This window comes from Rhipicephalus sanguineus, chromosome 1, assembly GCF_013339695.2.
Source record: "Rhipicephalus sanguineus isolate Rsan-2018 chromosome 1, BIME_Rsan_1.4, whole genome shotgun sequence".
In the NCBI taxonomy this organism is placed as follows: domain Eukaryota; kingdom Metazoa; phylum Arthropoda; class Arachnida; order Ixodida; family Ixodidae; genus Rhipicephalus; species Rhipicephalus sanguineus.
In genome coordinates, this window is record NC_051176.1 from 268,850,772 (window position 1) to 268,865,727 (window position 14,956).

At 43.7% G+C, this 14,956-nt stretch overlaps 1 protein-coding gene across 1 annotated transcript in view; it reads right to left on the reverse strand.

Moving 5' to 3' along the window:
* Positions 1–287: 287 nt before the first annotated feature.
* The window catches only part of LOC119378940 (MPN domain-containing protein), a 57,397-nt gene continuing 42,728 nt past the window's right edge, over positions 288–14,956 (reverse strand). Inside the window, exons 13-14 of the mRNA XM_037648036.2 lie at positions 10,269–10,358; positions 288–6,926 (exon numbers count right to left, since the gene is read on the reverse strand). Coding sequence (XP_037503964.1) covers positions 6,717–6,926; positions 10,269–10,358 — 300 coding nt within the window. The 3' untranslated portion in view covers positions 288–6,716. The remainder of the gene's footprint in view (positions 6,927–10,268; positions 10,359–14,956) is intronic.

Below are 14,956 nucleotides of genomic sequence, written 5' to 3' on the forward strand. Positions count from 1 at the left end.
TTTACTACTTTGACCACCACTCACTTATGCTTTTTCTGTTGAGATTGTACTTCTTCAAGCAGTATGACAGACCACAACTTCTGTATGTTTAGAATTGCAGTATCCACACTTTATTTGTCACATGCAACATCTCAAACACACACGATGGATTTCCACCATACCTGGCAGGGCACAACATACTGCTGCTTTTGACTAAACACACTGATATTGAGATTAAATATATGACAGCTAAGAAAAAAATTTTTTTCTGGGGGTTTTCCATGTGAAACCACAATATGATTATCGCGCAGCATGCTTATTATTAAATTTCACTACTTTGGGTTTGTTAATGTGCAACTAAATCTAAAACATACAAGGACATTTTTGCATTTTCCCCCACTTAGATGCAACTGATATTCTGGGAATTGATCCTGTGCCCTAACGCTTAGCAACAGAATGCCATAATGACACAGCCAGCAAAGGGGATAATTTTTTTTTTAATTTGCTACAGCCAAGCTAAGTTCACGTGAGAACTGGCTTGAACCATTAGGCATCCCATTTGCCCTAAAATATTATTTTTCGTAACACGCTTTATAGTGCCATGTATAATTAAAAACACAATGACAGTCAGATGTAAAAAGTGAACATGTCACATTCAAACTCATCATTGCAAAGAATGTTATGGAATGCACAATACAGTGGCAACATGAATATCTGTATCAATGAAGATGATGATCTTCCTTTACTCTTAATAAAGCAAAATGTGTCAGAAGCTGATGCATTAAAGATACAGGACAAGCTTTGTGACTCACCCCTCACACAAGAAAGCATTGCCTCTAGGAATATGTAAACATTCAAACTTAAAATTTATTACCAACTTGCCAAACAACCCCATCCAATTTTTACATGCTTCACTTCACTGTCCAAAACTTCACTTACCCAACATGGCATCTCAGATCTGTACATCTTAGAAGTCAGTGCTAGAGTGATGTTTACATATGCACATCAAGCTTGTGTGCACACTTGTCAGGCATACTACATTAACACTGCCATGCATGGCACACAAATGCTAAGTGCTTAACGGTACTAGTCCATCACGTGGTCACCAAGAAAAAAAAGTGCTGTCCATGTGAAGGTTAGCTCGGTAAGTTACATCACATACATACTGCCCTTCAAGTTCTTGTCTCCTATTTAGGCCTTATTTTAAGCTCCGGTTTCCAACCTCTATAAAGTGAGTTCTGCATTATTAAACAAAAATCTCTTAGTTGGGCTTTTGTTTGTGTTTACATTGACTTGGTTTGTGTTTACATTGTTGCAGGAGTTCCCAATCCTCCATCATGCCTTAGCCTGAAGCTTAAAATAAATATGTAGAAATTCCTTTGTTTAATTTTAGGGAAAAATTCAATCTCTCAATTCAGTTCACACCATTTTCAGCAAATGCACTTATCACTGTCTAATCCTATTTCAACACAAACTTCGTTATTCACACATTCCTAATTGTTTTTAATGCTGCACACATTTGCTTATCATGTTGACTTCAAAGTGGGTCAAGTGACGGCAGTGATTTCTCTGTGTAGCCGTGCACGAAGTTTCCCGTAGTGCACAAGTGGCATCTTTGCTATCAAGCCAAAGTTTCAAAGGAGTGCGACTTGTCAGTGGGTCATAAAGCACGAGAAATGGGATCTTGAAAAGCACTGCTGCAGTGAAATGTGTTAAAATATGATGCTCTTCATTACTCCCAAAAAGGCCAATGAAGTTTTTTGGGAAAGGCTGAGGTGCTCTGTTCGTCACAATTTGCATAAGAAGCTTGGTCATGGAACCAGAGCAATTATTCATGTTGAGCAGAAACTCATATTTATTAAATAAAGTCGCCTTTTCTCTAGGTGCATAAAATGTAAAATGACAAGGTTTCAGATGTGCTCATGTAGGACTGCTACAAAACACTGTAATCCCCTCAAAAATGCTAAAAACATAAAAAACACAATAAAGAGCAATACAACAGAATATTGCTGACCCATTAGTGTTGCATTTCTTTGCCTTCGAACAAGTCTACATTATATTGCCATGTTTGCATGAATAGAATGAAACTGTAATTATCAGGCTGAGAAAACACATCGCACTACAGATTGTGTAGTTGTACTCTGAACATAAAATAATATCTTCTTTGTTTTAAGTTCGAAATGCTACAACTTCAAACACTGAGAAACTATGCTCTGTGGATGAGCACATCTTTTAGAATCATGCATATTGTACGCATTCACATGCATGAAGGGTGCACACTCAAGCAAAGTATCAACAGTGCAATAGACTGCACAAATAATGACAACACAAAGCAGCTAAACGGGCTGGTCTATTATCACTACAAGCACCTGCCCAAAAATGCAGCATCTCCGATGTATGAGTGACAGTAATCCTGATGGGGGGTGCGCTGTGCCCTTTCGACATGCAGAGCACAATGGCAAACCCATCACTGCATGCTATATGTACAGTGGTCAACTCTCATATCTATAACGACGGAGCGTCGTGCTCCGAACTGCACGAGCGACATCTACAGTTGAAAACGGGGCACCTCTGAACATGCGCAGCCCCACTGATGCGCCTACCTTGCATTTTCCATCGTTGGTTATCACCGTGAATGCAACAACTGCTTTGGCCGTTGGAAGCGCTGTCAACAGTTTATCACAAAAACAAAAAAGAGAAAAAAAAAGGAAACGAAGCGAACCGTTGTCAGCGCGCGATGAAAGCTATGCTGAGTGTTGATTTGTCGTTCGCGGTCACATTGTCCCAGCAGCAGATTTGCGTCCACTTATAAGTTTATCCACTGTCTGGCGCATTGTCGGTATGATATGATGCTGCAAACCGCGAATAAGTGCGCAGTATAAAACATGCCGATCCGGTGATTGCACTCATTTTTTTAGGCGCTATACGGTTGACAGTGCTTCTGACGGCGAAATCAGTTGTCGCGGCCGCGGCGATAACAAGGACGGAAATTCCATGGTGAGCGCATCAGTGACACTGCGCATGCTCTGATGTGGCCCGTTTCAAGCTGTAGATGTCGCTCATGCAGTTCTGAGCACGACGCTCCGGCGTTATAGACATGAGAGTTGACCACTGTACTATACAATGTAAAAGTGTGTGGGCTGTTGTCGTAGAAGTTATACAGCTGAACCTTGTTATAATGAAATCGCACAGGATGTGAAAATACATTCATTTTAGGCATGCACACAAACACTGGGAAAAAAATAACATCAAAGTTGTGACCATGTATATGCTAAAGAATGCGACTTGGGCGTCTCAAACAAGCCTGTAAAGGTTCTTCTGCAAATTTTGATGACCTACAGGCACCTTGCTCTGTCATTATGAGGCACAGGAACAATATATATGCATACCCACTTTGCACTGCCACAATTACACAACTGTGCTAACAGTTTTATCACACAGAATTGGCATACTGACTGGCCAAATGCAGCTCATCCAAGCCAAGCCACTGGCAAAAACATGCAAACATGGTCTCGTATGTGTCACATTGAACTGCTATTGCGGAGCCCCATTGCTAACTGACTTTTTGTAGACAAAAAGCATCGCGCATGAATCCATACTCTGCTGTTGTGGCTGGCAGTCTATCTTGTGCATCTGATCTTACGCTTGACTGCTGATAAGCTTTAGGACAGCAATAAGCTTTAGGAGTGCTTGGGTTGTTGCCTATTAAAGGTGAGCAGTGAGCTTACAACGGTGCTACACCGCAACCATTACACAGCAGATAGTAGACGCATACACTCAAACCTCATTATAACAAAGTCACATCTGCCACGAAAATAACTTGGTTATATCCGAAAATTCATTATAAACGTTTATTTGTAACACTGTAGCTATGACAAGACTATTCATTTACTTCGTTATAACCGATAATTCGTTATATCAAGGTTTGAGTGTACTGTGATATGGCAGTCGGCATTAAGTCATATTGGCACTTTCATTGACGGCTGTTATCACCCCTCCATGCAATCATAATGTTTATCTGTATAGACATCTGCATACTTGCGCCAAAGTTGGAATCATTGGTTACTGGTCTCTGTGGTTACCGGTGAGGCAGAAGATCTCTTGCAGCACTTTGCGGTATCAGCCACACCACAAATGTGGTGCAAGTTACTTTTATGCGCATAAAAGTGACTGCATACACATAAAACGCTAGTCATAGCATATGAAAAACCATTGTGGTGAGGTCAGTAAACACATTATGCTCTATGGGGACTGGGTTAGGGATTCGTTCAAAACTATGTTTGTCTCACTAGTACGTCGAAAACAGGCAAATATTAAAGATGTTTTAGTGGCAGGAGGCGGTGGGTGCTTGCTTATATAATTAAGGAACAGGTATTAATGGACTGTCAAACAAGGGCACTGGCTCGAGATTGCAAGAGAGTCAATATGGCTGTGGTTGTGGCTTCAAGTAAGGCTGCCGAGTTTAGGATGTACAGTCTGAGCAGAAAGTTTAAAAAATGAGTCATGGAAGAGCTTCAGCATCCGAATTATCACGCATGTCCAAAAAATCGGTTGACTTTATTTTGAAGCACATGCAAACAAAAATTTTTTACTATCAGTGTTGAATGCTGCACACTTTGTTTCGCCCTAGCATAAAAATACTGAACTGAAGTAAACAAGGACTAATCAACTGTTATCCTTTCTTCAATAGTACATCACATTGATAATTATGATACCTATATTCATTATATCAAGGTTCAACTGCATTATGCTACGTGAAACATCTCATTACAGTTCCAGTCATGCAATACAGATTATTGTAACTTAATGTACCGCATTTACTCTCATAATGAACACACCCTCAACTTTAGTAATCAAAACTTTGACTTTTTTTTCTCTCCCATGTAATAAATGCACCCCCAACTTTGATCCCTGCAGACCTGCAAACGTCCACTCTGTAGCTTTGTCACTTCACGTGATCCGGCTGATAACCAGCCAACAGGAGCAGCAGCCGTGTAGTGCCTCCTCGCCCTAGCGCTCTTCCTTTTATTGCGACAGCAATTATATGAACACTCCAGGTGCATTTTTGCCATCGGCTTCGCCGTGATGTTTCGTATAAAGTCCAAATGGATAACGTTGCTCCGTGCGTTGTATGTTCTATGCGTGGATAAAGTGTGCGAGGGCTGCTGTCAATCACGGCCCAAGCAGAGGGGAAATGCCCTGGCCGTCTTTCGTCGTGCGAAGTCATGTAGAGATAGGAGGGGTGCCTATGCGGCTTTGGCAGTAAATGCGCCTTTTGACTGACCGGGCATGGCCACTCCCAGTCGTGCCCACTCTATCCTGTATCGTCAAAGACAATCAGCAGATGGCTCAGTACGTGCTGGGCTCTCATCGCAAAGTTTGTGTTGAAGCCATAGACAGCACGAAAGTCACTTAACTCACTTCAGCAGCCATGTTTTGTGAACGAGTGAGCTGCTAGACTTAATTTGTATAACATTCCAATCTGTTGCTACTACATTCATTGCTTTGCCCTTGCTCAGGTGAAGCTACAACCTTTTTTTTCATTACCCCATTTTTTACTCATCCCGAAAAAGTTTTGTAAGATTTACCCCACATAATAAACGCACCTCCCAACCTTGCTTTGGTTCTTCAGGGAAAAAAAAAGATGTTTTCATTACGCAAGTAAATACGGTATTGTCGTTTCTTACCCTTTCCATAACCCATCCTTGCAAACACAGTACACATCACTAGAAGATCACACAAATCATGCACTCTGACACGCACACACACACCAAATGATTTGATGACTTGCGAAAGCTCATTCCACATTATTTGCAACAGCAAACAAACTTTAAAATATTTCTCATAAAATATGTTCAAGCTGTGAGAGCAAGTAAGCACTTTCAAGACCTGATGCACTTGTTTTGAGCTGTGACATCTTACCACAGTGCAGAAAAATATGCAATTCTGGTATAGATGAACTATATACAAGAAAACAAGGATTGACAGTACTTGTAAAAACCTGCCAAGGACATAAAACATTTTCTAAATTACAAGAAACAATTTGCAAACAATTAAAATGAAGCTTGAAACCAGTGAATAAAGAACACTGAAATAATGGGCTAAAAACAATATATGTATGCCCTTTGTTCCAAGTAGAGTGGAACTAGCATGACATACATTGTGTCTAAAAAATATTTAAAAGCACTAGGCCTTACACCCTGCAAAAAAGAAAGAACAGAAACATTGAAGGCCTGTAAGTGGGCCACATTAACTGTTCTGAAGACATATACTAATGATTTCACCTCTTTTTCAGATTATGTACAGAGAGGCAGTCATAATGCTCGACAGATGCAATTAGAACTATAGCGTCTTCCAGAGAATATATTTACACTAACTGGCAGATGGCTGCTTACAGTTTGGCAACCAGGAGCTTACGTTAGCTGCATGGCAGGACTAAAATCACACCAAACAGTTGCGACACCAGTTTCATACATCGCAGAGAAATTGATGATGCTCCAAGTTATGCACTGCTGCTAAAGTGGTCAAACAGTGAGGTTGTAACAGCAGACTTCATAATAAAGATAAAAAAGCCTACCTGCCCAAGGGAGCTACAGAGCTTCACTGCAAGAAGCCATGTGTGCAATACAGGCTTAAAATGGAAATTTCTGGCAAAGCCGCAGACTTTACAAGGCAACAGCGCACTGAAACCAGTGGCTCGGGTTGTCCAAAGACTGCTCCATAAGCACACACTGCCATTACACCGGCATAATGAGGCCCTTCACAAATTCCCAAAAGTGATCAACGGCTTGGCCTTGTGTGTCGCCACTCGTGACCTGCAGATCACGTGGAAGCTTGGATGTCAGCGAGCGTTTCAGTTTCTCCCAGTAGCTAATGTTGTGTGGCTCGAAGTCCTTGCAAAAGTTGAGAGCATCTGGTGATCCACGATAGTACTCCGACAGCAGGCGCTGTGAAAAAGGGTGAATAGTTTAATATGGTTTAGTCTACAGTGTATAGTAAATGCAGAATCACTTGTAATTCCAACAGATGGGTAGGGTGATCTTACTTTTGCCCTTCCCCAAGGACCAATACTGTGAATATATAAAATTAGAAATTTATTTTACTTCGAACATAGCCATATTAACACATTTATAAAGATACCTGATTCCCCCCCCCCCCCCTCCCCTCCCCCTAGAATACACATACAACACCTCCAGATTTGGATGGCTTGAGTAGTGGGCTGTGTTTAAGATTTCTTGCAAAACAATATTGCCAGAAAGTCAGTGTGGAATACATGTTCGTCCTAAACCTCACACAATCTGCTGATTGCTCTTGAACAGCTTATTTCATGTTTTCTCACAGCCTGACTGCATGTTAGGACTTAGGATATGCATATAAATTGGCAGTAGCAGTATGAATCAGTTGCCCCAAAATGCCTTGGTTTGTAGTTTAACCCATTTTGCACCACAATTGAGCTGGCTTCATCTGTGCGTTTCTTGTAAGAACAGCCAATGATGAGCCCAGTTCACTGACCATGATTTGAATTTTCTTGCAGTCAACATCTTCTCATGAAACACGGTACGAAGCCTCAACCAGGCATGCAAACAAGATGCAAGAGAAGAGGGCCATACAGCATGAATATCGACTACAAATTGAAGGGCTGCACTGTGGTGGGAAAAAAGGCAGACAAAACTTATCTGCACATGTTCATAACTGGCAGTGCCGCCCTCAATCAGCCACATATGTGGGTCTATGTTAGAGATAATTGTTTAGGCATTTCATTTCTTTTTCAAGCAAGTTAATCGAAGGTTGGCTCTCGTATGCATTTCCGATACTACATACTGATAAGACATGTATCTTCTGTCTTGTGTCTGTATAAAACTGCACATTCATGAAATTATGGTTTGTTTATTGACCACATGCAGTCGAAAGGTGAGCGTCTGCACGTAAAAGGCATCTTTTAAGTGATCGGCTCTTTCTCTTTGCTCTCACATGGGAATGCTAGCTCATTTCAGGCTTGTGACCAATGTTGCCTGCTTCAAGTACATGATGGTGAACAATAAGCACAATGTGCTGCACACCCAGTGGCAGTAGAGAAAAGCTCAGGAAGGAAATTCAATATGTGCAGCCTGTTAGGAGCTCCTTCATGGAATACAACACACTGCTGTAGAATCTTGGTGATATGATCAGGCTTGTACGGATTTAAGAGCGATATCAATTTTTCTGTGGTCCTGACCAAGGCCCATTCGCATACAATGTGCTAGAGTACGGTTGTTGTGAACCGATTTTCGACCTGCAACGTTTGATATGATCGTACACTGCCCCACAGATGTGAGCAGGTGCCACCCACACAGCCGTGGAAGTTACGGCCATCACGTGTGGGTGTCGGAATCACTGGCATGCGCGTCCCGCTACCAGTTTCGCTGGTTGTCAGCATCGCCCTTCAGCTGAGTGTCATAATCTCTGAGATGGTGCGCACAAACCTTGGAGGACCCATTGCACTTGTGTGTGCGCTTGCTTATAGATGACGTTGATTTCACTTTAAAAAATTTTTTTTTCAACAGCGCAGCTGTTAAGCTATCTGTAAAACTGTGCTCGTTGGTTGAAAACCTCGCCTAGCTTAGCCATGGCAACGAGGCCAAACTGCGCATCACCCGTGACCTTTGTGAAGCTCTGTCCACCTGCCTAGACACTGTGCACGACTGCTCCACCGCGCCTACTCGTCATCACCGTGCTATACCGGCAGTTATGTCGGGAGCGTGTGCTGCGCCTTTGCTTTGCCATGGGTAGACCTAAATGAACTCCAGAAGAAAAAGTCGTGTATAAAGAACGACAACATGCCGCCAAGCTGGAATATGCTCAGAAACGTCGAGCCGAAGAGGTTGTTGCCAAGTGTCGCTGGTGAGCGGAGCCAGAATATGCCAAGCGGTGAAGGGAATACATCCAAAATCGCCGCCAATTTATGCTCAGCCTGCATGTGGTCGAGAACTTTCAGCTCAGATCCGGCAGAGTACCGCTTCAGCTTATAACCGGTTTCATAGAGTTCCTAAGCATAGAATTGGGCCACGCCTGTTGCATCTGCACAAAGCCTAGTGATGCCTAGCAAAACATAGCGAAAACCTTCTGAAAACTTGAGAATCGACCAGCTTCGCTGTCTTTAAGCCTCGCGCGACTTAGCACAAGCTTTGCCGCTTTTCTTTCTTTTTTTTTTTTTGAACAATTCTCCCCATTGTATGGGCATGGCCATATATCTTCCGAAAAGCAGCCCCAACCCCACCACGAAATAAAAAAGGACAACAACAAAGGACAGCCGTTCTAAACTTTCTGGCCTTCGACTATCGCATGCGGAACGCTTAAGTCACTTTTACCGTAGTTCAGTCGTCTCATACGGAAAAAAACTGTGCATGGGATTCCCAGAAGATACGGCTGTGCCGCAATGTTAAACGAGAAGAGTGGGCCTCACAGGCACGAAATCTAACCGGTGACCTTAGTCGACATCGGTCACTAAGTCACTTTTACCGTAGTTCAGTCGTCTCATACGGAAAAATATACTAAGATTGGGAAGGGGCAGCTAGCTGTCACTGGACACAGCACATTTTGTCCTTTAATTACACACAAGTGCACGCATCTGATAATTAATGAGCACCAGCATGACCACTGACGTCTAAAAACTGGCAATCATTCACAGCTGTCTATAAGGTTGCTGCAGCCCTGAGAACAAAAAAATAAATGTTTTCTTTTCTACCATTGCTTTAGCATGATAGTTTTTCACGTTTTTTGGTGATACAAATATTTTTCGTGACCCAAGGATTCATATCACCAAGATTTTGTTGTACATGCCTGATGAACCCCAAAACAACACCTCGGCTCTAAGAGCTCTGGATCACCAGAGATATTTAATGTGTACTGCTCAAAAAATTAAATGACATTAAAACTTCAAGTATTCCAAATGGTATGTGTGATTTCTTGAGATAACTACATCTTGTTGCTGAAGACTGTGTTTATAAATGAAAGTGCATGCGTAACTTAACCCTAAATTGACACATTTCATTCCATGAGCACAATACATCTGAACATAAGTGGATGGGTGATTTTGCATTTTCTCACAGTGGATTGGTGCTGCACCACTGCTTTCATTTCAAGCTCAGCAGCAGCCCAAAGCTACGGTACAAAAGGCACAAGTCAGTCTGGAGTACGACAGAAAAAGTGCCTCCCTTTTTAGCCATTGCCCTGGTTTTAATGGCACGTTGTAACTGTGTATAAAGGAATTAAATGTTTAGTTTTCAGTGAGATGCAGCAATACAACTTACCATTTCCATTAGAAGATCCTGAGTGAGGAATGAATCTTGGGCAACATTGTACATCATCTGCATTGGCCTTCCATATTCATTGGGTCTGTGCTGTAAGCAAAGATGACAATACTAAGCGACATGATTGGTTCGAGCTACTTTGAAGCACTACTTAAATACTTCCCCAGTAAATTTGATAATTGTAAATAATTCAAGGAGGCTTTTCTCGGTGATTTAGTTCCAGTGCCCGAGACAAAATGCAAGCTGAAGAAAATGCTTCAATGCTGGAAGTCATGCTGTAAAAATTTTTGACGCATTCTGCATCAGAAAGAGCCTTCCTGATAATGCTCGTGTTTTACAACCTAGGTGTTGCAGGTGTATGGGGAAGTCTACCTTCTGTTGCAAATGGATAGAATCATTAGGCTCATGATTCCTTGCAGCTCACAAAATACAGGGCTCAATAATGTATTTACACAAATCTAATGGGCACCTTATTCCTAATAAAACAGTTCTGAATATCGCCTGTGTGTTACAGCCGCCGACCGATAAATCGGACACCGATAATTCGGACAGTCGCGCGGCACCGCCGATGATCCCATAGAAGTAATGTGTAAAGATGACCAATATTTCGGACAGCTGCCAGATCTACATTTGACAATCCGGACCCTGTCCGAGACTTTCGCGCACGCCGAATCGCCAGCCATTATCTCCTCCGGCACCCATACCATACAACGTATGGCCTCAGAGATCGAAACGAAAGCTAAATTGTGATCTATGAGGCTTTATTTCGATTGCTACTTTATGCCTCTGAGATTTGTAATTGAAAATGCCGATTCTGGAGGCACTGGTCAACTGTGGGAAATCGTATTGACATCGCGAACATCCTACATTCCGGTTCCTGTATCCCCGCGCTGCGCTAGGGTCCCTAACTGCGCTGCTATTGCTGCTATCGCTGCCATTCTGTCGAATGTGTCAGCGGTAAAGTGTTTTGCTAAGACAGTGACTACAGTGACGGGGCCCGTCAGCGCAATACTATCGCAAGTGTGAGGGGCATGGGCGTAGGCAGGGGGGTGCAAAAGGGGCACTTGCCCCGCTCAAGCCACACTGGCACTTGCCCCCCACCCTAGCTATACTCGACGACAACTTATCTTGACATTGGAGCGAAGGCTACGAGGCGGGGCTTCCGCACATTCGTGTTGCTCCGCAAGTAGTACGGCAGCTTGCGGCTGATTTCGGTTTTGCTCGCTCGCATCGTTAACGCGTTTAGAAAAAATATTCACGAATAATGTGAAGGGAATGTGAACGGGAGAGAACTTTCGATTGTTCAGAGTACATTTTAGTGTCATATTACGAGTACATTTTTCTTGGAGAACTAAACGGTGCGTTTGCGGCCGCACACTGACCCACTACGTCACGGACGCCATGTTTACTTTGGAAAACGGGCATGCTGAAAAGGTGGTGCTGTCTAAGAAATGGAAAGAAAAGGAAGGCATTCTTGCGAGGTGAACAATAACTGTATTTTACCTACGACTTCCCGCAACTGTTTCAGTCTCATAATAAATAAAGCAACATTTATTTCAGCAAGAAAAACGAGAAAATTATCAGTAAACGTAAGTACTATTTCTTGGCGCGGTAGCAGGCATCCACTTCGGTTCTGTAGCTTCCACAGTGCTGTCAAGGAAAGTTGTCGCCGAGTATATATGCCAGCTCTCGCCCCCTCCCCCAGCTGCGATGCAGCATGGGTTTGCACCCCCCAAGGAAAAATCCTGCCGACGCCCATGGTGAGGGGGCCCGTCAGCGTAGTGTAATACCGTGACGGGCCTCGTCTCGAGCCCTCGCTGTTCTTTCTTCATCGTACAACGATCACATCACACTGGCGGAGATGCAGGCGGACTTGGTTGCGCGTAAGCGGAAGTGCGTGCAGCAACGCATTGACAACCTTTTTTGGCCACCACGACACTGAAGTGTCAATAAAAGCATTTATTTTCTGACGCATTCGTTTTTTCGGACATTTGATAATTCGGACTTATTTACGTTCCTCGTGGAGTCTGAATTATCAGTCGTCGATCATACAGTACAGTAGTAGTACAGTAGTATGTATACCGAAACCACCTTCGCGACGTGGGCAACAGCCTACAGTCAGACGCATCAGACACAAAGTTATCACCATAACAAAAAAGGTGATGGCGGACACTTTGTTGAGAGTTCTCACTGGTTCATTTTGTGCTCAAGTGCAACCTCTGTGCATCATATCTGTTCCCAATGAAGCACAAATGCTGACACACCATTTTCACTATGAAAGCTGATATCAAAGCAGTTACGAACATGGATATATAGAACTCGAAGGGGATCGCGAATTAGTTCGATACTATATGAAAAATTCGATATAAAAAAATACAGGCCCTGAGACCTTACCAGTGGCGGACGATCACCTACAATCGGAGCATTCAAGAATGACAACTAATTCCACACACACGATGCAACAGAATGTTTTATTTGGGCGAAAATAAATTGCTTATCTTGGCCTGCTTCTTCGTCTTCGAAATGAAGTTGAAGACGCTGGCCTCGATCTTATCGGGGCTGTCCAGGTGCGACAGCCCGGTTCACTCCATGTTGCCGCAAAAACGGCGAATCGAGCTGAACGCTGCCTCCACTTCAGCGGCGGAGTACGCGCATGTGGCCGCCGCCTTGTCCAGACAATCTTCGTCGCCACTTGAGCTGTCGGCCTGGGCATCCTGGGTCCCTGCGACCACAGCTACAATGTCCTCGTCAGCGAGGTTCGCAACAGCCTGAACATTGCAGTCTGCTTCCTCAAAATCGTCCGCAGACACGGGTGGAACGGCAGCCGGGAAGAAGGACGACAACTCGTGAAATGCGTCGTCTATGCGCTTGTCGTCGCCGTCTTCACTGGTTTCCGCAAGTTCCGCCGTCACGAAGCCTGCCTTCCGGAAGCAGTTGGCCACTGTGTCCATCTTCACGTCTCGCCAGGCGCCCGTCACCATTTGAATGGCACCAAGCAGGTCAACCTTCAACCCACCTTGAAGGACTTGATGCCCTGGTCGAGCAATTGCAGTTTCGCTGTCGTGTTGGCCAGCAGAAACCTCAGTGCGATGTTTTTGAGCTCGCAGGGGAGCACGCACGCAAAAGAGGAATGCGGTGGTATGCGACAACTCACGGAAGTGAACTCTGCCAACAAAGCGCTCACGATCAGTCGCGATGCCGGCGAAGGCTACCCGGGCGCCCGGGCTACCTGCGAGGGCAGCAACGATGTACGAAAGGTGCGAGCTGTGGTTGGCTGATCAAAACTCACAAAAAAGCAACAAAAAAAAAGAAAGAAAAGACGAAAGGAGGAGGCCGCCGGCTCCTTCGTTCCTGCTCTCCGAGCCGACGGTAATGCGGAAAGCGTAAGAGAAAGAGAGAGAGAGAGAGAAAAGCCGTTCTACAAGTTGGAGAACGCGCCCGGCAGGAGTACAGTGAGAGCCTTCTTGCCCTCACGTTTTTCGAGTGTTTCGGGTGTCGGCTGAGGCGCGGTGCCGCGGAGGTCGCGGGGCTCAGCGAGTGCCGAAGTGCGCCTTCCAGCTTACGCAGCGTTCGATATATCCGATGGCAGGTAAAAATACTGTTCGATATAGATGTGCGAATTTATATACTTTTACAAAGGATTTTCAAGGGGATAATTTACGAGCTTGATATAGCCGAAAATTCGATATATGTGGGTTCGATATATCCGTGTTCGACTGTATTCTGCATGCTGAAGGCTAGCAACAGTGCTTATGCGTTTCTTCTCTTTGCTCTGTGAACCATCTTCTGGTGCTGTTTTCCCATTTACGAACATATGTAACTAGCCCAGCATACTGCACTCCTGTATGCTGAAGATAGCTGCAAGAGAACTGTGTCAGGTCTCTGTTACATGTCCGAGACTTGTGTCCATAAGCGGTGCAAACATAGGGCAAGATTTTTGGCTGCATGTCAACCAAGAAACATTTCCACACTGAGAATGGGAACGGGAAAATATCTGGACCACAAAAACAAAGCTTGCAGACTTTTTTAAGCAATTCCATGTTGATTGAGCTTCTCATAATAATGGCCCTTGAATTGGTACATAGTTGAGGCCCATTCAGAAGCGATTTTAAAGTCATTCTGTGAAGATATGTAAATTATGCTTGTTTCAGTTTCTTTTCTGATCAACATAGGGGCATGCCATGGGTAAAAAGTTGGGTGAACACTACATTCACGTGCACATTTATTTTCATAATTTGAACTCTCAAAAACTATAGACACAAGGGCATGCCACAAACATGTAAATACGGTAATTATGTATTTCGGTTACTGTATCCAAAACATACTGTGCAAACTTTCAGGTTTGTTCCTATCTATTCCACTCTCATTTTACAGTGTGCGTGATGCCTGTAGTATCGTTTGTCTGTAGCAGGAGCCCGCAATTTTTTTTTTTAAAGGGGCCCTGCAACACAAATTAAGCGCGTCGTTTTCATTGCTTCCTCTGGAACTGTGGAATGCACCAATATCGTTGTGCAAACGGCAACACGAAAAACAAAGCTGTTATAATTTAACTTCAACGGAGAAACCACATTGGTTTCGGACTAGAGCAACACACAACGGCTATTTTTGTGATCGGAAGTGACGTTTCACCGCGTGGGAGTGATGACATTGGCCAGGCGTTTTGATTGGTTTGACGCAACAAGTCGCGT